Source organism: Electrophorus electricus, chromosome 6, assembly GCF_041902795.1.
Source record: "Electrophorus electricus isolate QZ-2024a chromosome 6, ASM4190279v1, whole genome shotgun sequence".
Taxonomy (NCBI): Eukaryota; Metazoa; Chordata; class Actinopteri; order Gymnotiformes; family Gymnotidae; genus Electrophorus; species Electrophorus electricus.
Window position 1 is genome coordinate 24757020 of NC_137502.1, and position 22715 is coordinate 24779734.

At 46.0% G+C, this 22715-nt stretch overlaps 1 protein-coding gene across 22 annotated transcripts in view; it reads left to right on the plus strand.

The window, feature by feature from the left end:
- Positions 1-22715, plus strand: part of gramd1bb (GRAM domain containing 1Bb) — a 113997-nt gene that overhangs the window by 65998 nt on the left and 25284 nt on the right. For 9 of the 22 annotated variants that reach the window (XM_081716068.1, XM_081716067.1, XM_035524989.2 and 6 more), the window contains 2 exons: positions 6244-6318; positions 6922-6951. In XM_081716068.1, the coding sequence (XP_081572194.1) occupies positions 6244-6318; positions 6922-6951 (105 nt within the window). The other 13 variants (XM_027026886.3, XM_027026889.3, XM_035524997.2 and 10 more) reach the window with 10 other exon arrangements.

Below are 22715 nucleotides of genomic sequence, written 5' to 3' on the forward strand. Positions count from 1 at the left end.
CGGAGTCTAAGTTAAGAGCTGACACCAGAGTCCCGGACATTTACAGACCTTTTTTCTCAAAACATATTTCAGTGATAGATGTTAGAATGTAAAGGCAGTTTAGCTGAAGTGTTAAATCAAGAACTCCAGCTTCAGGTCTTGGCGTTCATTTCAGTTGGAGTCATTTGTCCTAACTCATTCTATTAATTTTCATAAGGAGGACACCCGCTGAAGTCCGAATCCCCTGAAACATGACTTCAGGTCGTGTTTACACTCCAGAAGATGGGTACCTATTGACTAAACTCACTTATTCACCTCCTGCTGGAGACCCGGGCCATGTTTTAACCAATTACACAGTGCAGTCTCAGGGTAGTGGGTTTGTTTTTCTACATTTAACAAGGCTACATTTTAACCTTGTTTAACCTGACATTAATCTTGTTACAGCGATGATAAATATTTAACCTGTGATTAGAGGTTAATGTTAAAGGGAGGATCTTGGCTCCTAACCAATAAAAACTTTAGATTTAGTGAAAGGTTCTCACCTGGATTTTAAAAATTGTTTTAATCACACTGCTCTTCTGGGTAACAGTTTGAAAATACCCAAATGCTACAAAAGACACTCCTTTGTTATTTTGATCATGTTCAAATATTGCTGAATAATGAATTGTGTCCACACATCAGATTTGCTCTGTGCAGTTTGCAGGTGCAGTCTACCTGGTAGTCAGTGGTGTGGACTATCAGAGAACAGCAGGTGGCCGAAGTCATGGACCAGCACACACACTACTAATCAGTCCTCTCAATTATGCATGAGTTCTGTTTATTAGGCAAAGGGTGGGGCACTGCCCAGCGAGAGAGAGAGAGAGAGAGAGAGAGAGAGAGAGAGAGAGAGAGAGAGAGAGAGAACGTGCTGGGGGGGCACACAGAGGGAGAGAGAGAGATATATGATATTTTTTCGCACTGATTAAATACAATCAATGCAAATATAAAAAAACAAATCGTGTAGTGCTTAACATGCATGATGTTTGCTTGCATAACACACACACACACACACACACACACATATTCCTCAGCCTTCAGTCCAGCCATTTCCTGGTAGAATGGTTCCTGTTCCATCTCATTTCCATCCTCCATCCTTTCTTCTGTCTGAGATGCTCACTAAGCACTTCATCACTCGGTACCATCATCCTGGTGTAGTCCTGGATCTTCCTGTTTCATCCTGGATAGTGGCTCTGATGCTCACTAATCCCTGCGCACACACACACACACACACACACACACACACACCCCGCCCTTCTGCTTAGTGTACAGTCTCAAAATGTATGTATTTAATATACAATTATTTAATTTTGTTTTGTTTTGTTTTTAATCCTGAAGTAAAGATTGCTAAATGGGCCATGATGAAGGCTGAATCTGCATTTCAGTGAATGTGTTTTGGGTTTGAACAGGCCTATGATTGACAGCTCACTCTCTTTTGCAGAATTTTTACTAAAATCTTTTCCTCCGCACACCCAGTAATGCATCGGGACTTTTGTTTGTATTCTCCCGTGTACAGTTTCCTTTAGTTTGGCCCAAACGTTCATCATTGTGTGTGGTAAGTAATGCTTGAAGCATTTTGGATGGCCATGCATAATTCATGAGGCCTTTGTCTGCCTATTCACTGGACTTTTGATCCTTTTTCCCCCTCATTGTGTTACTTCTCTTGGAATATTACCATTTTGAGGGCAGTATTTTTCAAAAGGAAGATGTCATATTACACCCTATGAATCCTGTATTTATAATGCATTTATGATATGTTATATGGTTATATGGCATGCTGTATAATGTCTGCCAATAAGCCTTTATAATTACTCATTAGTAGTTATAGCTATATGTACAGTGCTTTATAAAGCAAGAGTATATGACTTCCTAAAGTCAGGTTTTATAAAGAGTTGTAACTATTGTTCATACAAAATTTAGATACATTATTGTTGTAATGCATTATAACAGTCTTGCGTTTATTTTATGTAACACACGTTATGCGCTTATAATGCAAATAATGCATCATACACACACATACACAGGTCTTAAATCAGCACCACTACATATATAGCAGCCATTCCACTCTGGTGTCTGTTGAATTCTAGCACAGGCACTACTGACAGCACCAAAGAGTGCAAAAGAAAGTAAACATTGCTTCTATCCTTAAAACGTCAAACACGTCGGTTCATAAGAGCAAAGGGAAACCGCAGACACTGAGGACAACAAAACTACAGGCTAGCAGAGGGCTCAGATGAGTCTCCGCTGACTGAGACGGCAGGGCAGGGCTGAAGGCAGGGCAAAGCTAGAAAAAAAACAAACTTCTTTATCCATGAGAAGCAAAGAAGAGCCAGCCTGAGGTATGTACAAGATTGCAACACACAGAGTGCTGATGTTAAGGTCAGCTTCTCTGATCCAGTCTTCAGCTTGGCCCAACACCTGGTCGTCTGATGGTGAGACAGAGCCCTGGAGAGACCACCACGCCGTGGTGTGTCATACTGTGAAGTTTGGTGGAGGATCTGTGAAGATCTGGGCATGCTTTTGTCTTTGTGACAAAGATTTGTTCCCCAGCTATGTGTTTTCCAACAGGAACACGCTCCCGGCGTCGTGTGTGGGGCGGCGCGATTGGTTCATTTTGTAAAGTGACTGCTTCAACTTATTATGTGACTTCCCTTTTCAAGTTTTGTGTATTTTCTGAGTAAACAAACGCTTACTATCCAGATAAACTTTTTAAATACATTTTTCTCAGGTACCTAATTTTTTTGCATGGTACCGCAGAGTATGGTTTACAGGGGAGATTTAAAAAAGCATTTGTGGTACAATGCAACAAAAAGCTTCACGGTGAAACGGTAAAATTCCCTGCATCCCAAAAGCGCTGTTCCTCGCCGGCCTTCATGCAGAAAAGTGACGTACGGAATTGCATAATCGATCCGTGGTACGGAATTCTTGTGTGTGTGAAAGCATAATGAGCCCCTCATTCAAACCAGCCCAGAATCTGTCCTGAGTGCAGACTTAAGCATTCGGGACAAGCGTGAAAACACCCTGAGAAACCAGAGCTGTAATTTGTAATGTATTATAACTTGTTAAGCTGTTATCATGCATTACGACAATGATGTTCTTATGAGCAAAGGTTTTAATGCTCTATAAAACCTGACTTTATGAGGTCATATATTCTTGCTTTATAAGGTGTCATGCTGTAACTGCTTGTAAGTAATTATACAGGCTGATGTCAGGCATTTATGTATTCCATAAACTTTTCATACTCCAGAGCTTGTCATGGGGAACACAGCACACAGCTGAACAGAACAGAACTCTTACATTGCAATTACTTCCAACACGACCCTTTGTGAGGGTTCATATATAAGCATGAACAGAAGTTTATTCAGTTTATACAGTTATGGAAGTTGTCTAACACCTAGAAGTATTCTGCCAAGGACTACGAAGGAAATAACCACTGTGTTATGCCACAGTTAATGCCGTTCTATTCATATTTATTTAATATTCCTTTTGAAGTAAATTAGTTTTGGCCCACAAGCATTTGAAGGCTCTCCCACATTCACCGTACTGATGTTTGTCTGAGTGGTATTCTAGTGCGTGTGTCGTGTTTGGGGAGATGGGAGAGGTTATCTCGACCCGCCGAGGTCTCTCTCCACTGGCTGCGGTCTCTCTAGACCCACTGCCGCCTGTCTCGCTTGGATAACAGGCACTGAGACTATTTTAAGAGCATGGGCCGAGGTTTATCTGCGCACCTTTCCATGCTTCTGAGGCGCTGGGTCCAGTCCCAGCAGCCGGCAAGGTCGAGCCAGGCAATTCGTGCTCCAAGGCGATGCTTCAGGCTCTGATTGGAGAAGCTGGTGTTTTGTTTAGGGTTGGTTGGATATTGTGGTAATTGGACTCATTCTCTTGGCATGGCTGTGTTTGACAACTCTGACTGTACTATCTCTGAGTTCAGGGGCACGTATTACTTTGCGAAGTGACCCTGGCATCGCAGGTACAGTGGTGTCGCCGATGGCAGTTCTCACTGGACAGAGGTCCGTCACCCAGAAACATCCAGCCAGTTAAGGACCTGTGATAAGAAAATGACCACCATTGACTGACTAGGCTATAGTGTCAAAGATTAGTAAAAGGTGTCCCTAATAAATGTTTCTAGTAACGTAGGTGGTGGGTGTTTAGATTAATCAACCTCAGGGCACACAGGACCAATGTAGGCATAATTTGGCTCTTCCATCCAGCCACTTTTATTCATTTGGTCCCCCTTGATTAAACTTATCTGTTCAAATAGCTGGGCTTTGCTGGGAGCTCTGATTGGCTCTTCTCACATGTGACTGCAGCTTGGTTCTGCTGGATCCTTGTGTTAAAGTTGATTAACATGATTAATTTAACTCAAAAAAAAACACTCCAAGGGCTGGTTTTGGAAAAGTCGTCCATTCACATTTTGGCATTGACACTTTATTAAAATCCCCTTGACAGTCAATGTTTCACTGAGAGAGAGACAGAGAGACAGAGAGAGAGAGAGAGAGAGAGAGAGAGAGAGAGAGAGAGAGAGAGAGAGAGAGAGAGAGCCATATAACTAAAGTCTGGCTGTTCCATTAGCTGTCAAGGGGATAACCCGGTCCAAAAGTCCAAATGCAGTTGGGCAGCCTTTAAAAGCACTAACAGGAGCCATGTGTGTGTCAGGCACTGGGGTGAAGTTCTGGCTGCACCTAATGCTCCTTGAAACACACATGGAATTAAAGAAGCACCAGCCCTGAATGATCTACCAGGTCTTCTCACTGTGTTAAGCCTCTGCCTGTTAGGTGTCACAGGGGTTGGAGGGTTAAAGTACATACACACATGCCATCTCTGTGACTCTCTCTCTCTCTCTCAGTACCATGGCCACACAGTCCACACTGATAAATCATCTCAAGATAAAAACAAAGGGGGATGCAGTGACCCCCCCCCCCCCACGCGCGCACACACACACACACACACAAAAGCATGCGTTAGCAGCTGTGCTTAGCTCACATTTCCTATAGTCCTCTATCATGATGAGTGTCCAAGTCGTATATAAAGCTTAAATTGCCCTGAGAAGGGCCATAATCATCCCTCTGAAGTACCTGCTAACACCTGAGCTCCTTAAGTGTGGATGACTAACAGCCCTCCGGGGACAAGCTGTGCGCATCCAGCCTCGAGCCACGAGCGCTGGACGGGGACTGAGGAGTAGAAGGAGCGGTTGTAAATCCACATTGAGTCCATTACTGCCTTTCCTTAATCAGTATATCAGTCAGAGAATCAGTTTCCTGGAGTGATTTGAGTGGTCTACTTTAATCATATTCCACGAAGGTCATGGCGGTCCATGGTTGCTTCCTGCTCAGATTTGAGAAGGGCTGTTGTAAACACAGAAGTGAGGACAAAATTGCAAAATATTCCAGCCGCGACAGCAGGAACGGGGATACGGTTGGTGGCCTTAACGCAGTGGTAACGTAGGGCAATGATTGGTAATGATGTTTTATAGGCTTGTATAGTTTTTACTGTATGAATGATACATCTGGTTAATATTTCATTGTCTGTTTTCACTCCAGCACCCCACCTGGTGGCACGGTGGTGAATGACACCTGTCAATTCAGAATAAACAAAGCATCTCTACACAACATTGCACTGAGGGAGAGGATATTGTGAAGATATACGGGGTTACTCGAAGGTGCACACACACATGCTCCTCGTGTATTCCTCCTAGATTTAGGTTAAGTCTAGATTAAGTGCTGAAACTTTGATGTAACATGGCTAAAGACTAGCCTGTTTTATTTTAGACTGCATTTCTTACCAATCAAGGCTGACGGTTTTTAGGTATGGTATGTGGGAGCCAGTACTGTTCTGTGCTATAGATCCACCAGGGTGACTTAGATCGGAGCAGGCGGAGCAGATCGGATTCTCCTTCGCAGGAAATGTGAATGTTTGAACCTGAGAGTTTCTGAGAGAAAGCTTCTGCCTCCAGAAACTGGGAGCTTTGAGACGGGGAAGTTTCGCTGTAGCTCACATGCTGATCTATTCACGTGAAAGTATTAACAGAGGCAAATCGGTGCAATGCAGCCTGTTTTTCTGATGCGTTTGATTCTGTTTATTTGACCTCTAATGTGTAAAAATGCCACGAGATGTGCACGTTCTCATATAGACATTACATAAGTCATTTGACATGATATCTTAACATGCTATGAAAACCTGTAGAAGTTGTCATGAGTTGAGTGTCTGGTGTCCATTTCCTTACACCAGCCAGCACAGCAGCCAGCAGAGTAGCCATGACGACGACTCCACCCGCCTCCTGAGTCCATTTATCCGCGAAGAGAGGTAAATGTTCTCTGTGTGTGTGTGTGTGTGTGTGTGTGTGTGTGTGTGTGTGTGTGTGTGTGTGTGTGTGTGTGTGTTGGAGAAAACTAATTCGCGCACTTTTTGACTTGTGGTAATGCGTCTTGCTAGGCGACAGTTTGCTCCATTGAGGTAAGCTGTGCAGTCTGGGTTATGTCCACTAGAGGGAACCCTTTCCCCAGTTGACTCTACAGTAAGCCCGAGCTTTGTGACTGGTCTTGATACAGAACACATTTAGCTCAGGGCTGTGTAGGCTCTGCAGTGGAAAATCACCATTAGCGTGGTAATTCATTCCAGAAATAGGTTTTATCTGCGTCTGGGAAAAATAAGTGTGATAATTTAAGTGTTCTTTTATTGCTGGCTTTTGGCCTCTGAGGGAGCTGACTGAGCTTGTTTTAAGGCAATAGTTGTGTTTGACATGTGATATTTTAACATAATCTATTTATAATATGTGTATTTATAACATGCTTTTAGCTAATTATAACACTTTTCTGTGTCAGGTTGATGAGACATGACAGCGGTTTCTCTGTGGATTCAGTTTTAATACTCAGAAGGTGCTGACATACTTTCTCTGTTTCTTTTAAGCAGGACTGACAGTGGAACCGACAAGTACAGGTAAGTCTAAACGTAGTCTCAGGGTATCAGTACAGTGGACCTTGTTGGGGTGGGATATGTGTACATGTAAGTCTGTTCATTCGTGTGTGTGTGTGTGTGTGTGCGCGCGTGCGTGTGTGCGCGCGGTTGCGTGTGTGTGTGCGTGCGTGTGTGCATGTGGGTGTGTGAGTGTATATGGTGAGTGGAGCCTACAGTCCTGGGCCGCCCTCTACACTGATCCGTGTTTCGTACCCTGAGTGTTTTCTCAGATCTCATGCTACTTTTGAAAACTCGATCCCTGAATACAGTTGCACGCCATGGAATATCACTCTGTAGCCTTTTTACTGGACAAACAGTGTATGTCAGCAAGCCTGGGGCCAGCAGATTGGTCAGGGCAGAGTGTCAGGGGCGGGGCTAGCACGCGACCGCTGGGGTCAGTCCACGGAAACTCCCTCCAAGCGTCTACAGACTGTTTTTGAATGCTGGCTGATAGTGACGGATGCAGTCATGCTCTCTGTCTTAAACTTCAAACAGTAAGACAACAGTAAAACACAATCCTCTAAACTCGTAAAGTAATGTTGTATTGTCATATTTGTTATATGGGTGCACCCATAAACCTTCAGGACCTAGGACAGAAGAACCTGCATGTACCACAGCAAAGTCCAGATGCTTTCCGGACTGATTTACAAATTCAGACTCTGTCGGATGTACATGCAGCAGAAGCCTGTGGTCTGACCACCATATCCAGGGCGTATCCAGGGCGTATCCAGGTCATGTCCAGGTCATGTCCAAGTCGTATCCAGGTCGTATCCAGGCTGTCAAACCCACCAGCCCCAGCCGGGTTCTGTCGCCCCTCGCTGCTTCCTGTGTTGTGCCCAGGGGAACGTGGGACGCTTCGTTTCAGGGTGTGGCAGTGACCTACTGATTTGATTCTGTGAGAGGATGATTGGGGGTGTGGTCAGAGTGGTGTGGCTTCATGTATGTCTTTGGCACTGGAGCAGGGTCGTCCCCCGCACCCCACACACTCTTGTCTGTAGTTTCAGAGGTATTGACGGCATTGGTAATTAGGGCTGCATCTCCGTCTTCCGTCAGCCTGCGAGGAGCATCTTTTCATGTTTTATCCTCATTTGAAGTGAAAATGGTTGTTCAGAGATTGATGCAGTCTGCAAATGTCTGGACTAGTTTGAAACTGAATTTGGAAAGGGAGGTATAAGGAGAAGGTGCCCCAGGGTCAGAAAAACCACGGTTGAGTCCAGAAGGCTGGAAGTGAAGGCATGACTTGGTGACTGTGGAATAAAGGGGCAGAACTGTGTTGGATTCCTGAGAGCACAAACAGCAAACAAAGATCTGCAGTGCTGAGCTCCTCCTGTTCCTGGGGAGAGTACCTGTTCAAAAAGGAGGTCAGATAGAGTAAGGCAGCGCGCGCGTGTGTGTGTGTGTGTGTGTGTGTGAGAGGGAGAGAGAGAGAGTGTTTTGTCACTTTTAATATCAATCATTCCTTAACCCACTTTGTCAACAGTTGTTAATTACAATTTATGCCGATAAAGATATTCAAATTTGAGAGAGAGAGAGAGAGAGAGAGAGAGAGAGAGAGAGAGGGCTGGAGAGAGAGAGAGGGCTGGAGAGAGAGAGAGAGAGAGAGAGAGAGAGGGCTGGAGAGAGAGAAGGTCAGGCAGGTGTAGAGAGAGGAGGTTTTTCTTTGTGTCTGTCCTTCCCTCCCTGTGTCTCCTCCATCTCCAGGATGAACTTCCCATTACTCACACGTTACTCACACTAACTGCAGCTCTGCCACTGGACACGATCTCTCTCTCTCTCTCTCTCTCTCTTACTCATCTCCCCCCTTTTCAAAGGCTCATAAACACAGCAGGGACCACTTTGGAGGATTAATTTCCCCCTCCTCTCCTCTCCTATCTCCTCAGTATTCCTCTCTCTCTCTCTCTCTCTCTCTCTCTCTCTCACTCCACCTATCCGGCTGCCCTTGCTGGTATGTATTCTGTACATACTGTATTCTGCCGAGGCCGGCCGGGTATTTTTGCTTCTTCTGTCCACCCTTGGGGCCTCCCACGTCCTCCTCTCTTATAGGAACACCTGCGCACTGTGGCTTTGGCTTTTCTACACGTCAGGAGAGTTGGATTTCATTACAGAGCTACTTCTGGTTGATGGGTGTACTCGTTTTGACATCTTTTTGTTTTTATCACAATTGATTTGCAGCCTCAGATTTGATCCCCAGTCATGCCATATGCTGTCAATGGCTCTGTTGATTGTGGTGTGATTAGGTGAGAAAATCAATGAGGATTAGCTGTGCAGGGCCACTGCAGGGATGAATAGAATATACTGGAAGAATAAATGTACACTCAAAGTCATTAACAAATGGTTAAATTGTGGTGGTGTTTCGTGTATAATTGTACATGTGTGTGTTTAAAGTATTTTAGGAGATGTTTTGCATTACTGAAACCTCTTCTGTCTGAGTCATCAATTCCTGAAAACATTGGTTTAGTTTGAAGTTATGTTTAAAGTTTAAAGTTATGTTCTGTATTAAGCATTGTATTAAGTGCCACTAGAGGGCAATATTTGCACAAATGGCAGAATTATAGGGGCAAGTGAGCATGATGCCCAGTGTCCTCAAACCAGATGCTTTAATATTTAACTCATGAGCACACACACACACACACACAAACGCACGCAAGCACGTACTCTTTACACCGGGTTCTGTGACGGTGTGTTCTCTCTGAACAGACCGGCTATACCTTCAAAACATGATGTCATCAGTACCTGCTGAATCAGTAAGGGACAAGGTGTTCCCTCCCACCTCTCTCTCTCTCTGTCTGTCTGTCTGTGTGTCCCTCTGTCTGTCTGTGTGTCTCTCTGTCTGTCTGTATCTCTCTCTCTGTCTGTCTGTCTGTATCTCTCTCTCTGTCTGTCTGTCTGTATCTCTCTCTCTGTCTGTCTGTCTGTATCTCTCTCTGTCTGTCTGTCTCTCTTTCTCTGTCTGTCTGTCTCTCTTTCTCTCTCTCTCTGTCTGTCTCTCTCTCTCTGTCTCTCTCTCTCTCTCTCTATTTCTCTGTCTGTCTCTCCCTCTGGTGGAGCAGAGCACAGTTTTTCTGCTGTGGCATATATGTTGTCACATTCCCATAAACCCACATCTGTGACATATGCATGCTTGTGTTCTGATGTAAAGCTGTAGATGTCTGTGACCCTTATAAAACTGTGTGTGGCTGGAGGCAATGCAAATGATCCTGTATGTTACATGTACTATGTGTGTGTGTGTGTGTGTGTGTGTGTGTGTGTGTGTGTGTGTGTGTGAATAAAAATTATTGAAAATGATTGAGTTTTCTTAGTTGCTTGAATTTGGGATCTTGTTGGCATGGGAACCATTGAACAGTTGAAAATGGCCTTTAACTCTGTTAATAACTGTTAGTCTCCATGGTAACCCTAGGAACAGAATTATGAGTCAAGCTGTAAGTGTATTTGTGACATTTACTATACATACAATACATCTATGTGTCTGTGGGTGGGTGTGTGTGTGTGTGGGTGGGTGTTGGCAGGGGATGCATGTATTTCCTCTAGAATACTTCATAATAATAATATACTCTCTCATTCTCCACCAGAGTGACATTTTGGATCTTTTGTTCAGTTTAATGCAGATCAAACATCTCCCGCATTGCTCTTTTACTGTGTGTGTGTGTGTCTGTGTGTCTGTGTGTATGCTCTAAATGTTAGATCCATTTTTAGAAGCTAGCTAAGTTTCTGATGGGTGTTGCGGTGATAATAACTACTGTGTGTGGGGGGGTTGCTGATAGAGAGTACTAAGCAGGGGTTTGTACTTTTATTCGAGTTTGCTTTGATTTAGTTCTCTCTCTCGTCGTTCTTTTTCTTTATCTTTCTCCCTTTTTTTTACTGTCAATCCATTTTGCCAAAGCAACGCAGAGATGAGCTGTAATCCTAAACATCGCAGACTTTAAAATGTATACAAATGTATGTGTAGTCGCTCAGAGATAACATAGAGGGTGGAGTGATGATAATGTGGTTTGAAAACAACTCCCACAGACCCAGCACAGCTGTGGAGGCGGGCGGGCTGGACTCGTGTCTCGCGCTTTCTCGTTTTCCTCTGGTGAGTGAGGCTGAAATATCACGCAGTGACACAGCTGTTCCACAGAGCCAGAATGGACTCCATCGCTTCTAGTCTGCAAGCTGCCTGCATCTTATCTGCACCCCCTCTGTGCCTTGTTCTGTCCTGTCTCTCTGCCCTGTCTCTCTGCCCTGTCTCTCTGCCATGTCTGTCTGCCCTGTCTCTCTGCCCTGTCTTTCTGCCTTGTCTCTCTCTCCTGTCTCTCTGCCTTGTCTCTCTCTCCTGTCTCTCTGCCTTGTCTCTCTCTCCTGTGTCTCTCTGCCTTGTCTCTCTCTGCCTTGTCTCTCTGCCTTGTCTCTCTGTCCTGTCTTTTTTTCACTGTTTCTTCTTCTCAAATACTTATGCTTTGTGGTGTTTGAAAAATGCTAAACCAATTATTTTCACCCAATTATTTTCTTACTCTCTCTCTCTCTCTTTCTCTCTGTCTGTGATTTCATTGAACCAAGGAAGGTCACTCTTCTACTAATGTCATATGTAAGAAATCACTGGTAAATCAAGAGGTCACTGGTAAAATAGTTCACTGGTAACGTATGAGATCACTGGTATAGTAGGAGATCACTGGTAATGTAGGTCACTGGCTTGGCTAACATCTGAGGCAGAACTTTTCAGCTGATCTAGAGGATTTGACTGAATTAATAGGAGGAAACAAAGCTGTTACTGTGTTTTCTGCATGTGCATGTGTGCATGTCCATCTGTGTGTGCACGTGTGTGTCTATGCATGTGGGGGTGGGGGTTGCATGTGTGGTTGTGTGTGTGTGTGTTTTCCTCTGTTCTGTTCCAGAACCTTTGCCTCACTCAGCTGTGTATACAGTACTCACAGAGGGTTTTTCCATCAGGGTTAAACAGCAGTTTCTATCCATCTATTTAGTGTGCGTGTGCGTACGTGCATGATTGTGTTTGTGGTAGATGTCAGGAGGAGTTAATGAACACCGCCAGCCGTGTAAATATTCTCTGCATGTGCTGAAGTGTTGCCCAAGATGTTGCCCAAGCCTGAGCACATGTATACACCCAATGCCCCCTCCATCCCCATCACCCCCACCCCAAGGACCACCCTGGACTGGTGGTAAGTCTCCAGAGCAGTGCAGAGCTGTAACTGACCTGGGGCAGGTTTGAGAAGCAGTGTAGAAGTGCCTGCTGGTTAGTTGGTGAGCGTGTTGAAGGGAGCTGTCCATTCAGCACCACATCCTGCTGCTACATGGTGTCCAGGATCTCCACAGGGCTACTGAAAGGAGAGGAGCACATTCTGCCTTCAACCTCTGGTGCAACACAAACCCGTTTTGCATCACAGTTATGGTGATGAGGGAGATTCTTCTTTTGTTTTGTTTTTTGTTTGTTTATTTGGTTTGTTTTATTTTAATTTAGAGATTTATTTATGTTTCATTTATTTTCTGTGGATTTAACATATATTTCTTGCTATGTACAATCTTACAGTGCTAATCCAAATGTTCCTGTGTTTTATGAACACTTAAAAAATGAATATTGAAGCCTGACGTCAATTGCACTGCGGTAAGATAAAGATTGACGCTCACTGCACGTGCAGGGATCACTGTGTGGGTGATCAGAGGAGGCTGCATCGGCGCTCGGCTACATTAGTCTGAACTTTCTAGGGAGGCCCCTCAGCTCTGTGTTGGGCTTTCTCAGACTGAGCCTGGATGGCAGTAGGGAGTGGATTCTGTCTCAGCTGCTGTCTCTGGTAATTGTGGGGTTGGGTATGGGGGTTGGGTGGAGTGGCATGTGAGTCATAGCAGTGTGAGACGCGACACAATCCAGACCTTCACAATAAGGTTCTTAACTGGCTATCACTGAACTTCTCAATGGAGGGTAATTTCATATGATGGAGGGTGAGGATTTCTTGATGGGGGTGGTAAGGGATTCTGAACCACTAAAACAACAGTAGCCCTTGTTTTGCGCCCCTCCCGGACTATTTGTGGACAGGTTGCCATGGAAAGATACATAGTAAATATTCCAAATTTCATAATTCTTTAACAAACCCCAGCAGTATTAAATCATTTAAGCAGACCAAAGAACAGGATTGCAGCTCATCACCTCCTCCCTTTACTGACACTGCAGCTCAGTGGGAGATGAGAGTCACATTGCTGTAGAAAGATATTAACATGGGGTCTACTGACATTAGCTTCGCCCTCAGTATAACTCAGTTGACGTAGCTTCAGCCGTCCGCTATATCCTCTAAACACTAATAATCTACGCATGCCCTGATACCAGCACACTCATGTAGCAAAACCAAAATAGCGTCCTCTCTAAGCCTGCAGTGGGCTTTAGCACTGGTGACATCAGCGGCGGGACGGACACCGACCATGTGGAAGAGAATTAGGAGATTAGGATCTCCGGATAGTCGCCGTGAGAACTGATGGAGACTGACAGGGCCGGAGGAGTCACAGAGCTCCCATCTCACCCCGGCTCTGCCCCCACAGACGGGCACCTCTCCTGGGACGCACCTCCTTCAGAAGCCCCTGCAGAGGCTGAACAATCTCCGCTCGTGCCCGAGAAGAGCCAGACGAAATGGGTACAGCACAGTCGAGAGGAGGGAGGGCAGTCCGAGCATGCTCAGTAGCGCATCTGGCTCCGCACGCCACAGAGAGAAGCGGTGGAGGAGGAGGGAGGGAGAGAGAAGAGAGTGAGTTAAAGCCAGACTAGGAGAGGGAGAGAGGCAGACGCACTACGGTGAGTGAACGCCAGCGCGAGTGTGAGCGTTAGCGACCACGGCGAGCGCGTGTGAACGCTAGCGACCACGGCGAGCGCGTGTGAACGTCAGTGACCACGGTGAGCGAGTTCGTGCGTTAGAGACCAGTGTGAGCGTTGGCGACGGATGGTGAGTGAGTGTGAGCGTAAGCAACCGCGGTGAGTATGAGCGTTTGCGAGCTCCTTGTTTTAGCTGCTTGTGTGCGTGTGCTTTTCTGCGTGTACGAGTGCAGTGCTTCTTTTCTGCGGATAGAGCACGATGCTCACTATCGGGTGTTAGGGCGTAGAGCGTGGTTCGCAATCAGCTGTTAGAGCGTAGAGCGTGGCTCTCACTCTCGGGTGTTAGGGCACAGAGTGTGGCTCTCACTCTCGGGTGTTACAGCATAGATCGTGGTTCACACTCTGGTTTTAGGGCGTGGAGCGTGGCTCTCACTCTCGGGTGTTAGGGCGTAGAGCGCGGTTTACACTCAGGTGTTAGGGCGTAGAGCGCGGTTCCCACTCAGGTGTTAGGGCGTAGACCGTGGCTCACACTCGGGTGTTAGGGCGTAGACCGTGGCTCACACTCGGGTGTAGGGCGTAGACCGTGGCTCACACTCGGGTGTAGGGCGTAGACCGTGGCTCACACTCGGGTGTTAGGGCGTAGACCGTGGCTCACACTCGGGTGTAGGGCGTAGACCGTGGCTCACACTCGGGTGTTAGGGCGTAGAGCGCGGTTCACACTCTTGGGTGTTAGGGCATAGAGCGTGGTTCACACTCAGGTGTTAGGGCATAGCGCGCGGCTTACACTCTCGGGTGTTAGGGCGTAGAGCACGGTTCACACTCTCGGGTGTTAGGGCGTAGAGCGCGGTTCACACTCGGGTGTTAGGGCGTAGAGCGCGGCTCCCACTCAGGTGATAGGGCTTAAAGCGCGGTTCCCACTCAGGTGTTAGGGCGTAGATCATGGTTCACACTCTGGTGTTAGGACGTAGAGCGCAGCTCACACTCTCGGATGTTAGGGCGTAGAACACGGCTCACACTCTCAGGTGTTAGGGCGTAGAACGCATCTCACACTCTCAGGTGTTAGGCCGTAGGGCGCGGCTCACACTCAGGTGTTAGGGCGTAGAGCGCGGCTCACACTCAGGTGTTGGGGTGTAGAGTGTTTGTATCACTCGGATGGGACACAGTGGGGCGTGCATGTTTTCCAGCTGCTGTACGGCAGCATGCGACCCAACGAGGGCCAGCTGCTGTCCTACACGCCCAACACACACTTCTCATCGCCGCACTAATGAGAGGCTTCCAACTCTCCTGGTAAGGGGTCGCTTTTGAGTGTGTATGCGTGTGTGTTTGTGTTTTATTTTTATTTAGTACATTTGCATGTGAATGAAAGCCAGCCACTCACTGAACTGTTTTTGTGTATTTATAACCTGTCAGTAAGCAGGTATTTGGGTAGTTGTCTGAACACAGTTCCTGTGACTGGATGAGTGTCCTCCACCCCTTCTCCGCCTCTTTCTCTCTCTCTCCCCAGATTCCCCCCCGGGTAACATGCACACTAGTGTGCGTGCGTGCTTCCAGACAGATGTGTTGACAGGCGTAAATGCATAAAGTGAAAGTGCTCATTTGAAACTGCTGAAGAATGGGGGGGGGGGGGACACATATTGTAATACCACTGCAAAAGAAAGTGGAATAATATAATCCCACTGCATCATAGTGGAACAGTATAATCCCATTGCGTCACAGAGTGGAATAATATAATCCCACTGCAACAGAAAGTCGAACAGTATAATCCCATTGCATCACAGAGTGGAATAATATAATCCCACTGCAACAGAGAGTGGAATAATATAATGCCACTGTGGGAGAGAGAAGGGCAATTTGTTTCTGAAGCCAGTTTACATTAATATTCACCGTATACCTGCTGATCCAAATACTGAGTTGTCTAACCGTACTTTGCTGTTCTCTTCTGCGGCTACAGCTCTGTATGGCCAGTAGGGTGTGTGCTCAAGATTTAAGGCACTTTTACATATGAAACACCCCGACCCTTTTAGAACACACACACACACACACTTCCTTGTTTAAAAATGTTTCAATCAGCCACAATTTGAATCATACAAATTGTGCAAACATGCGACACAGTGACACACACTCTCTCTATCTCACACACACACACACACACACACACACACACACACAAAACACACTCGTTCTCTCTCTTGCTTGTTAAACCACATCTTTTGCCTCCATTTATTCTCCTTATTTATCTTCTTCATTATTCTTTCGCTTTCTGTCTCTCCCTCATGCTCATTTAATCCCCCCCTCTCTCTCTCTCTCTCTCTCTCTCTCCATAATACCTCTCCTCTCTATGCATCATTTGTACTTGAAGACTCTGTCACTATAATTTCCCTTGGGACATCACTGTGCCTTTCCTATCTCTGTGTGTGTGTGTGTGTGTGTGTGTGTGTGTGTGTGTGTGTGTGTGTATATGTGTGTATGTGTGTGTGTGTGTGTGTGTGTGTGTGTGTGTGTGTGTGTGTGTGTGAGTGTGTGTGTGTGTGTGTGTGTGTGTGTGTGTGTGTGTGTGTGTGTGTGTATGAGTGTGTGTGTGTGTGTGTGTGTGTGTGTGTGTGTGTGTGTGTGTGTGTGTGTGTGTGAGTGTGTGTGTGTGTGTGTATGTGTGTGTGTGTGTGTGTGTGTGTGTGTGTGTGTGTGTGTGTGTGTGTGTGTGTCCAGCAATACCAGTAACTCTTTCTACACGTCCACTTACATCTGCCTTTGCATTTAATTGTATTTAAAATCAATAAGATTTATACAGATTTTCTGATGACACGAGGATTTCCTGTGCAGATTGAATGAGTTCCATATTACACAATGCTTAGTCATGCCTACACTTCAATGCTAATGCTACCATTCAATGCTAATACTACCCTTCAGTGCTAATACTACCCTTCAGTGCTAATGGGCATTATTTGTTAACAAATTTTACTGATGCTCATGTATGGTTGTTTCGTACTCCCCACAAAGGCCACATGCATTTCTGTGGCTCTCACCGCAAGTGCCTTTAGTCAGGCCAAACACAGGGCACGACCCTGTTTGCTCAGGACCCCTCTGACATCACCAGAGCAGGTGATCTGCGGAGGAGCATGCTGTCAATGACAGGTGTCTGTGTCGGGCGTGTCCAGCGAGCAGGTGACGGCAGCTCGAATGGCATTAGTGCCAGGTGAATGGAACACTACCCTGAACACTGCCTTCACCGACGGCAACGAGAACACCAAGGGTTCATTCAACTACGAGTGAGGTAACAAGTGAGGTAATTCGGGAGGGTGTCAGTGTAGCAGAGAATGTCTAATCACAGCAGATCCATAAAGGGGATCTTCCCACAGACCTGTGACCTTCCAGACTCTGGCTCCCGAGAAGCTCCGCGTAGCCGTTTCTGTTGTTGGCCTTAAAATCCGAGCGCGTGATCGCGATGATCTCCCATCGGTGACAGGCACTTCGAGCTTGCTCACCCAGTGCCCAGCGGTGATGACCAGTCACGCCCCCTCTATCGCACATGAGCATCACGTAGCCAAGGTGCCATTCCTCTGGCTCAGTCCAGCTTGAGCTCGCTCTGTTGGGCTACTTTACTGCTGTGCCCCACTGATGGGCTGTTCGCTTTCCTGTTTCCGCTAAATGTCCAGATACTGGGAGCCAGACTCACTGTGGCAGCTATGCACATGTCCTCCAATCATTAGTTCTTAGAACTGCATGAGCAGAAAGTACTGTTGAACCACAGCCTCTGTCCAATAATGTGGGCTGGAATTATGTCTTATTGCTTGGTGTGGATTTTTTGAATTATACATAGATTCTGGTATTCTCTCTCTCTCTCTCTCTCTCTCTCTCTGTAAATACTGAAAAATACACACCCACTCGTTCATTACACTGCTCCCAGACTGATAGGACACTGCTTTGTAGTAGCTGTCCTAGGAATAGCTGAGGTTGCCTTATCAAGTTTGTGTATAACACTTTTTTTTTTACTGCCAGCAACCTCATTTCCTCTGTTGCCAACGCTGACCCACTTTTCCCTGTGTCGGTAATAAAACTAAACCTCGTGGCTAGGCTCAGCTGAGCCAGTATGGCTCCACGTTGTCAGGAAGATGGATGCAGTTTCCCTGCTGCGCTGTCAACGCTACTCTTGGTTGAGCCAGATGAAGGCCCTCAACCATGCTGCAGATGGAGTAAAGAGATGGAGGCATTGGTGGGAGATGGAGGAAAGGATAGATGGAGTGATGGGGAAGGGTGTAGTGGAGGGTGGGGTACTACATCACTGGTGTGGAAGGCCTCTGCTAACGAGAATGGGGATGTCCCCGATGATGGTGCGAGGGCATTGTGCACACCATGTGAAGGGGGGCACTCGATATACACACACACACACACACACACACATTGGTCGATTTTATTTTTGTACATTTGCCTATGGAGTTTGTTACTGCAGTGAACAGTGTGTTTGGGTGTGTGTGTAAATGTGAGGAGTGAGGGAGTTCACACTACCATTCTCTGTGTCAGACTGTCTGTTAATTTTCTTAGTGCATGCGAATGAGAGAGTAATTTGGGGTTTGTTTGTGTGTGTGTGTGTGTGTGTGTGTGTGTGTGTGTGTGCATGCTTGAGTGAGTGTGTGTTCGTTTGTGTGTGTGTGGTGTGTGTGTGTGTGTGTGTGTGTCCGTGTCCGTTCATTCAGAACCACAGCACAGCTTGTGTGTAAGTGATTGGCCCATGTCCGTTTCCATGGATACTAGATGATTGCTGAAGCACTACTTGCTGTAATGTTTCCAACTCCAGCATGTTGTGCGTAAGTCGAGTTGTCATGGTAACTCTGTAAACAACTGTGGTGGGGAGTCTGGCACATGGTCACAGTTTTCTGCTGGCCACACACCCACCCACACACACACACTCACACTCTCTTGATGTCCACTGTTTTGTCCTTACAAGGGTCAGGGTGAAGAGAGGTGTGGAGAGTCTTCATCTCACCACTTGAGGAGACAGAGTGATCTCTCATCCTTAAGCAGAACACTGGGATCGTTCTGTCGCCTAGAACAAAGCGGTCCAGAAGTAGACATGTAGTAACACCCAGAGTGATGTGATGTTATGGACTATTTCTGTTAATCTTTAGATAATCCTTCGTCAGAAGTCAGGAAACGCTTTAGAAACGCTTTCCACACACTAATCACTAAAAACCAGGTTTACTTAGTGATTATATATCCATTTTATTTGCCATCAAGAAATCCAGCCCTGAAGAGGACAGAACACGTCCTCTCGTGTGGACATATCCTGGCTCAGCACATCCAAGTATGCCTCTGCCTTCAGCACATGTCTCTGCATTCCTAAGGGAGGCAGGTGACTGGTTCAACACTGGGCCTCACCGCAGTAATCTGGTGACCTTCTGTTGTGGTGTTAAACCAATCAGTTGTCCGTTATAGCTTTTACCTTTATTTATTAATGGTTTGGTCGTTTGTTGTCCAACAGCTCTCTTCCTCTAATTTTTGAGAAAAGACCAGCTTGTTACATTCAGTAAAATATTATACAGATTCTTAATGAACGTAGATCACACTTCAGCACACATTAACTTGGGGTGCGTATTAACCCACAAATACGTTTATTCTAAACTTATTCTTTATCACTTGGGCAACCTGAGTTTGTTCAGACGAAGAAGGGAACATAGAAGAACTTGGTTCGCTCACAGGTGAAGCTTACCGTCATCTGTCTGCTCTTGTCCTGTCTCCATAAATGTGCTGTTTAATAAGTAAGTAGTCCAGTATATCTTTCCCTTCATGTATCAGAAACCTGGTCTTCCTCACTGCACTCCATGTCTGGCCTACATTTAGCAAGGATTAGTGCATAGTCACTCGTTTCATTTCATGAAGGTCTGCTGCGTTTTTTCCTGGCCTCCTTTGAAGCAAACACTTCTAATTTACACAGATTTTGTGTAGTCTGGAAGGTTTTAACTCTGCTCTAATTATAAGTGTAAGATAACAGAAGACATTCAAATGTAGATGAGTAGAACACTAGGAGTCATGTCCCCCCAACCAATCATGAGTCTTCTCCAAAATACCGCCTTCATTCCATCACGTGAGTCTGTCATGGGTGCTCGCACAGTTTAGACTGGTAATGGGACGGGCTGGGTTAGCATGCGCGCATGTGAATGATTATTATGATCAGTTTCAGACAGGCTGATACCTCAGAAGGGCCAAATCCCAGCTGACGATGCAGACGCTGTACAGAGGAGACAAAGTTGGTATTGTCTGAAAAGAAAACGTACCTTCAAATCACAAAGTGGAGTAGCAAGCTGGTGTTTTATGTTTGTGTGTGTGTGTGTGTGTGTGTGTGTGAGGGTTGGCCAATGGTCTGTAAAGTGAACTGAAAGTGAATGATGTCAGCCTAGCGCCTTTCATCAAGACTTTAAATAATTAATGAGCCAACTGCCACACCGCCAACACATCTCCTCCCCTCTCTCTCTCTCTCTCTCTCTCTCTCTCTCTCCCTTTCTCTCTCTCTCACGCTCTCCTTCTCTCCCTCCTTCTGTCTCTTTTCGCCCTCTCTCTCTCGTTTTCCATGCTCACTGCACTCAGACGTTCCATCTTTTGTCTTTAATGCATTCTCTCTCTCTCTCTCACACGTGCGCGCGCACACACACACACACACACACACACGGGAATGGGGGGGGGGGGTACAGAGCGTGAGCGAGAGAGGCAGGGAGCAAGCGAGAGCTGCCATTACCGTAAGGACTGATGGAGGGACTGTATTCTGCACGCAGCAGTGCTGAAGCCTTGTGCCTTTTCCTGTTGCGCGCCTCCTCTGGAATGCTCCCCATCTCCTCCTTGCCTTCCTCTTCCTCCTCACCGTGTGCATGCTGCTCGCCCGTTCCAAGAGGTGCTGAGCTGAACGCGACAGCATCATGATCCATGGCAGCCAGGTTAGTGTGCGTGCGTGTGTGTGTGCGCGCGCATGTGTGTGTGTGTGTGTGTGTGTGTGGAAGAGAGAGGGAAAGAGAGCAAGGTGTGTTCCCAAGAACAGCAGGTTTTGTGTTGATGTTAGGGTCTTAGCACATCCAAATTTGTGTGTGTGTGTGTGTGTGTGTGTGTGTGTGAGAGAGAGAGAGAGAGAGAGAGAGAGAGAGAGAGAGAGAGAGAGAGATGAGAGAGGGAATGAGAGTGTCTAAGTGTGTGGATGTGCAGGTGTGTTGTATTATGGTTTATTTTGATGCTGGGCTTTTGACACATGCAATAGGAGTGTGTGTGTGTGTGTGTGTGTGTGTGTGTGTGTGTGTGTGTGTGTGTGTGTGTGTGTGTGTGTGTGTGTTTATGATGGTAGTAGCCTGGTCAAAGCGTACATGCCAACATCTCTCTCTCCATGTCTGCTCCACTGTGTGTGTCTTCAGCATTGTGTGTGTGTGTGTGTGTTTGAGATCGTTTACATTGCGTTAGCTGGATCAGGTGTTAGCACAGAAACACGGTTTGACATTTGGGTGGCATTTAAGCACGTGTGTTTGAGAGCATAAAATACACAGATATATATACAGGACGTACCTCCTTGCTCTGTCTTCCAAAGTGTTTCCATTTGTAACTGTCCTGGTACTGTTTTTAACAGTAGACATAATTTTGATTCTCCATCCAAACTTCGCACTGACGGTTCCAAGTATTACTCTAATATGAAAAGAGGACAGGTAATATTAAAGTCCCAGAGTGTGTGTGTTTGTATGTGTGCGTGTGCGTCTGTGTGTGTGTGTGTGTGTGTTTGTGTGTGTGTGTGTGTGTTTGTGTGTGTGTGTGTGTGTGTGTGTGTGCGCGCGTGCGTGCGTGCGTGTGCGTTCGTGCATGTGAGTGCGTGCGTGTGTGCCTGTGTGCACGTTGTTGACAGACTTTGGCAGATGGACATTATTCCGGCCTAGTCAATGCCGCTCTGAAAACAGTCGTCCGGAACTGCCCCGGAGTGGCTGGCGTGACGAACTGGAGCGGAACCACAGCCGTGCTGGAGAAGATCCAGCCCGAACAAGTGGGCCGAAGCTCTGGCCAAGGACCAGGGCATCCTGACCGGGACCACCGAGAGCAGCGTCAGGGCACAGGGCGTATGGTGGGACATTCACGTGGCCACGTTCTCTTCACCTTCTGAGGGGTTGAGGATAGGACAAACTGGTGGATGGATGGATGGATGGATGGATGGATGGAGTTGCTTCACTGAGTTAGCTAATCTTACCTCTTGAGCTGCCTGTTAAGCTCAGTAACGTGACTGTGTATTCCGTAATGTGTTCGGTCTAGAGCGCAGTAGTAGTTTGATTTAGTAATGCAGTATTCTGCCGATTACTCCGTTGATTAATCGAGCAATTGGACAGGAAATACTTTGACTTTATTTAAGAGCAGTAATAAGTATGCAGAAGAGAATATGACAGGTCTCTTAAAATCAACATTTTTATTGCTTAAACTGCATATAGTGTCTGTCAAAACTAAACCTAATTTAATGTATTTATCCAACACTTTCTGAAATTTACAAATAAATAACTAAAAATAATTCATTTCAAATTATTTTTTAAAGGTATCCATGATATTTTCTTTCATTTTTCTAGATACGTGTGGAACGTGCGGTTCCATAATTTTTACAGAGTCGTTGAACGTTATTTGGACGATGCGGTGGCGGGCGACTGTTGATCTGAAGGGCAAACACGAAATATTTTGGTTTACATACACGAAAAATGCAAACCCGTTAAAGCGAAGTAATTTGCCCTTTGCTAGTTTCTCCAAGCTTGACACTGCACACAACATTTGTGTGAAAGCATAGTTTTTGAAAACCGTAACTAGATTTCTTAGAACACAGCGCACTTTATTACTTCCTCAGCGTACCAATGGTGACTAACGGCACATTTCTTCATTCATTCAGTCCATTCACCCGTTGGAAATACGACTGCGCGTAACCTAACTTGCGTACGTTAAAAAATGGAAAATATGCACGACG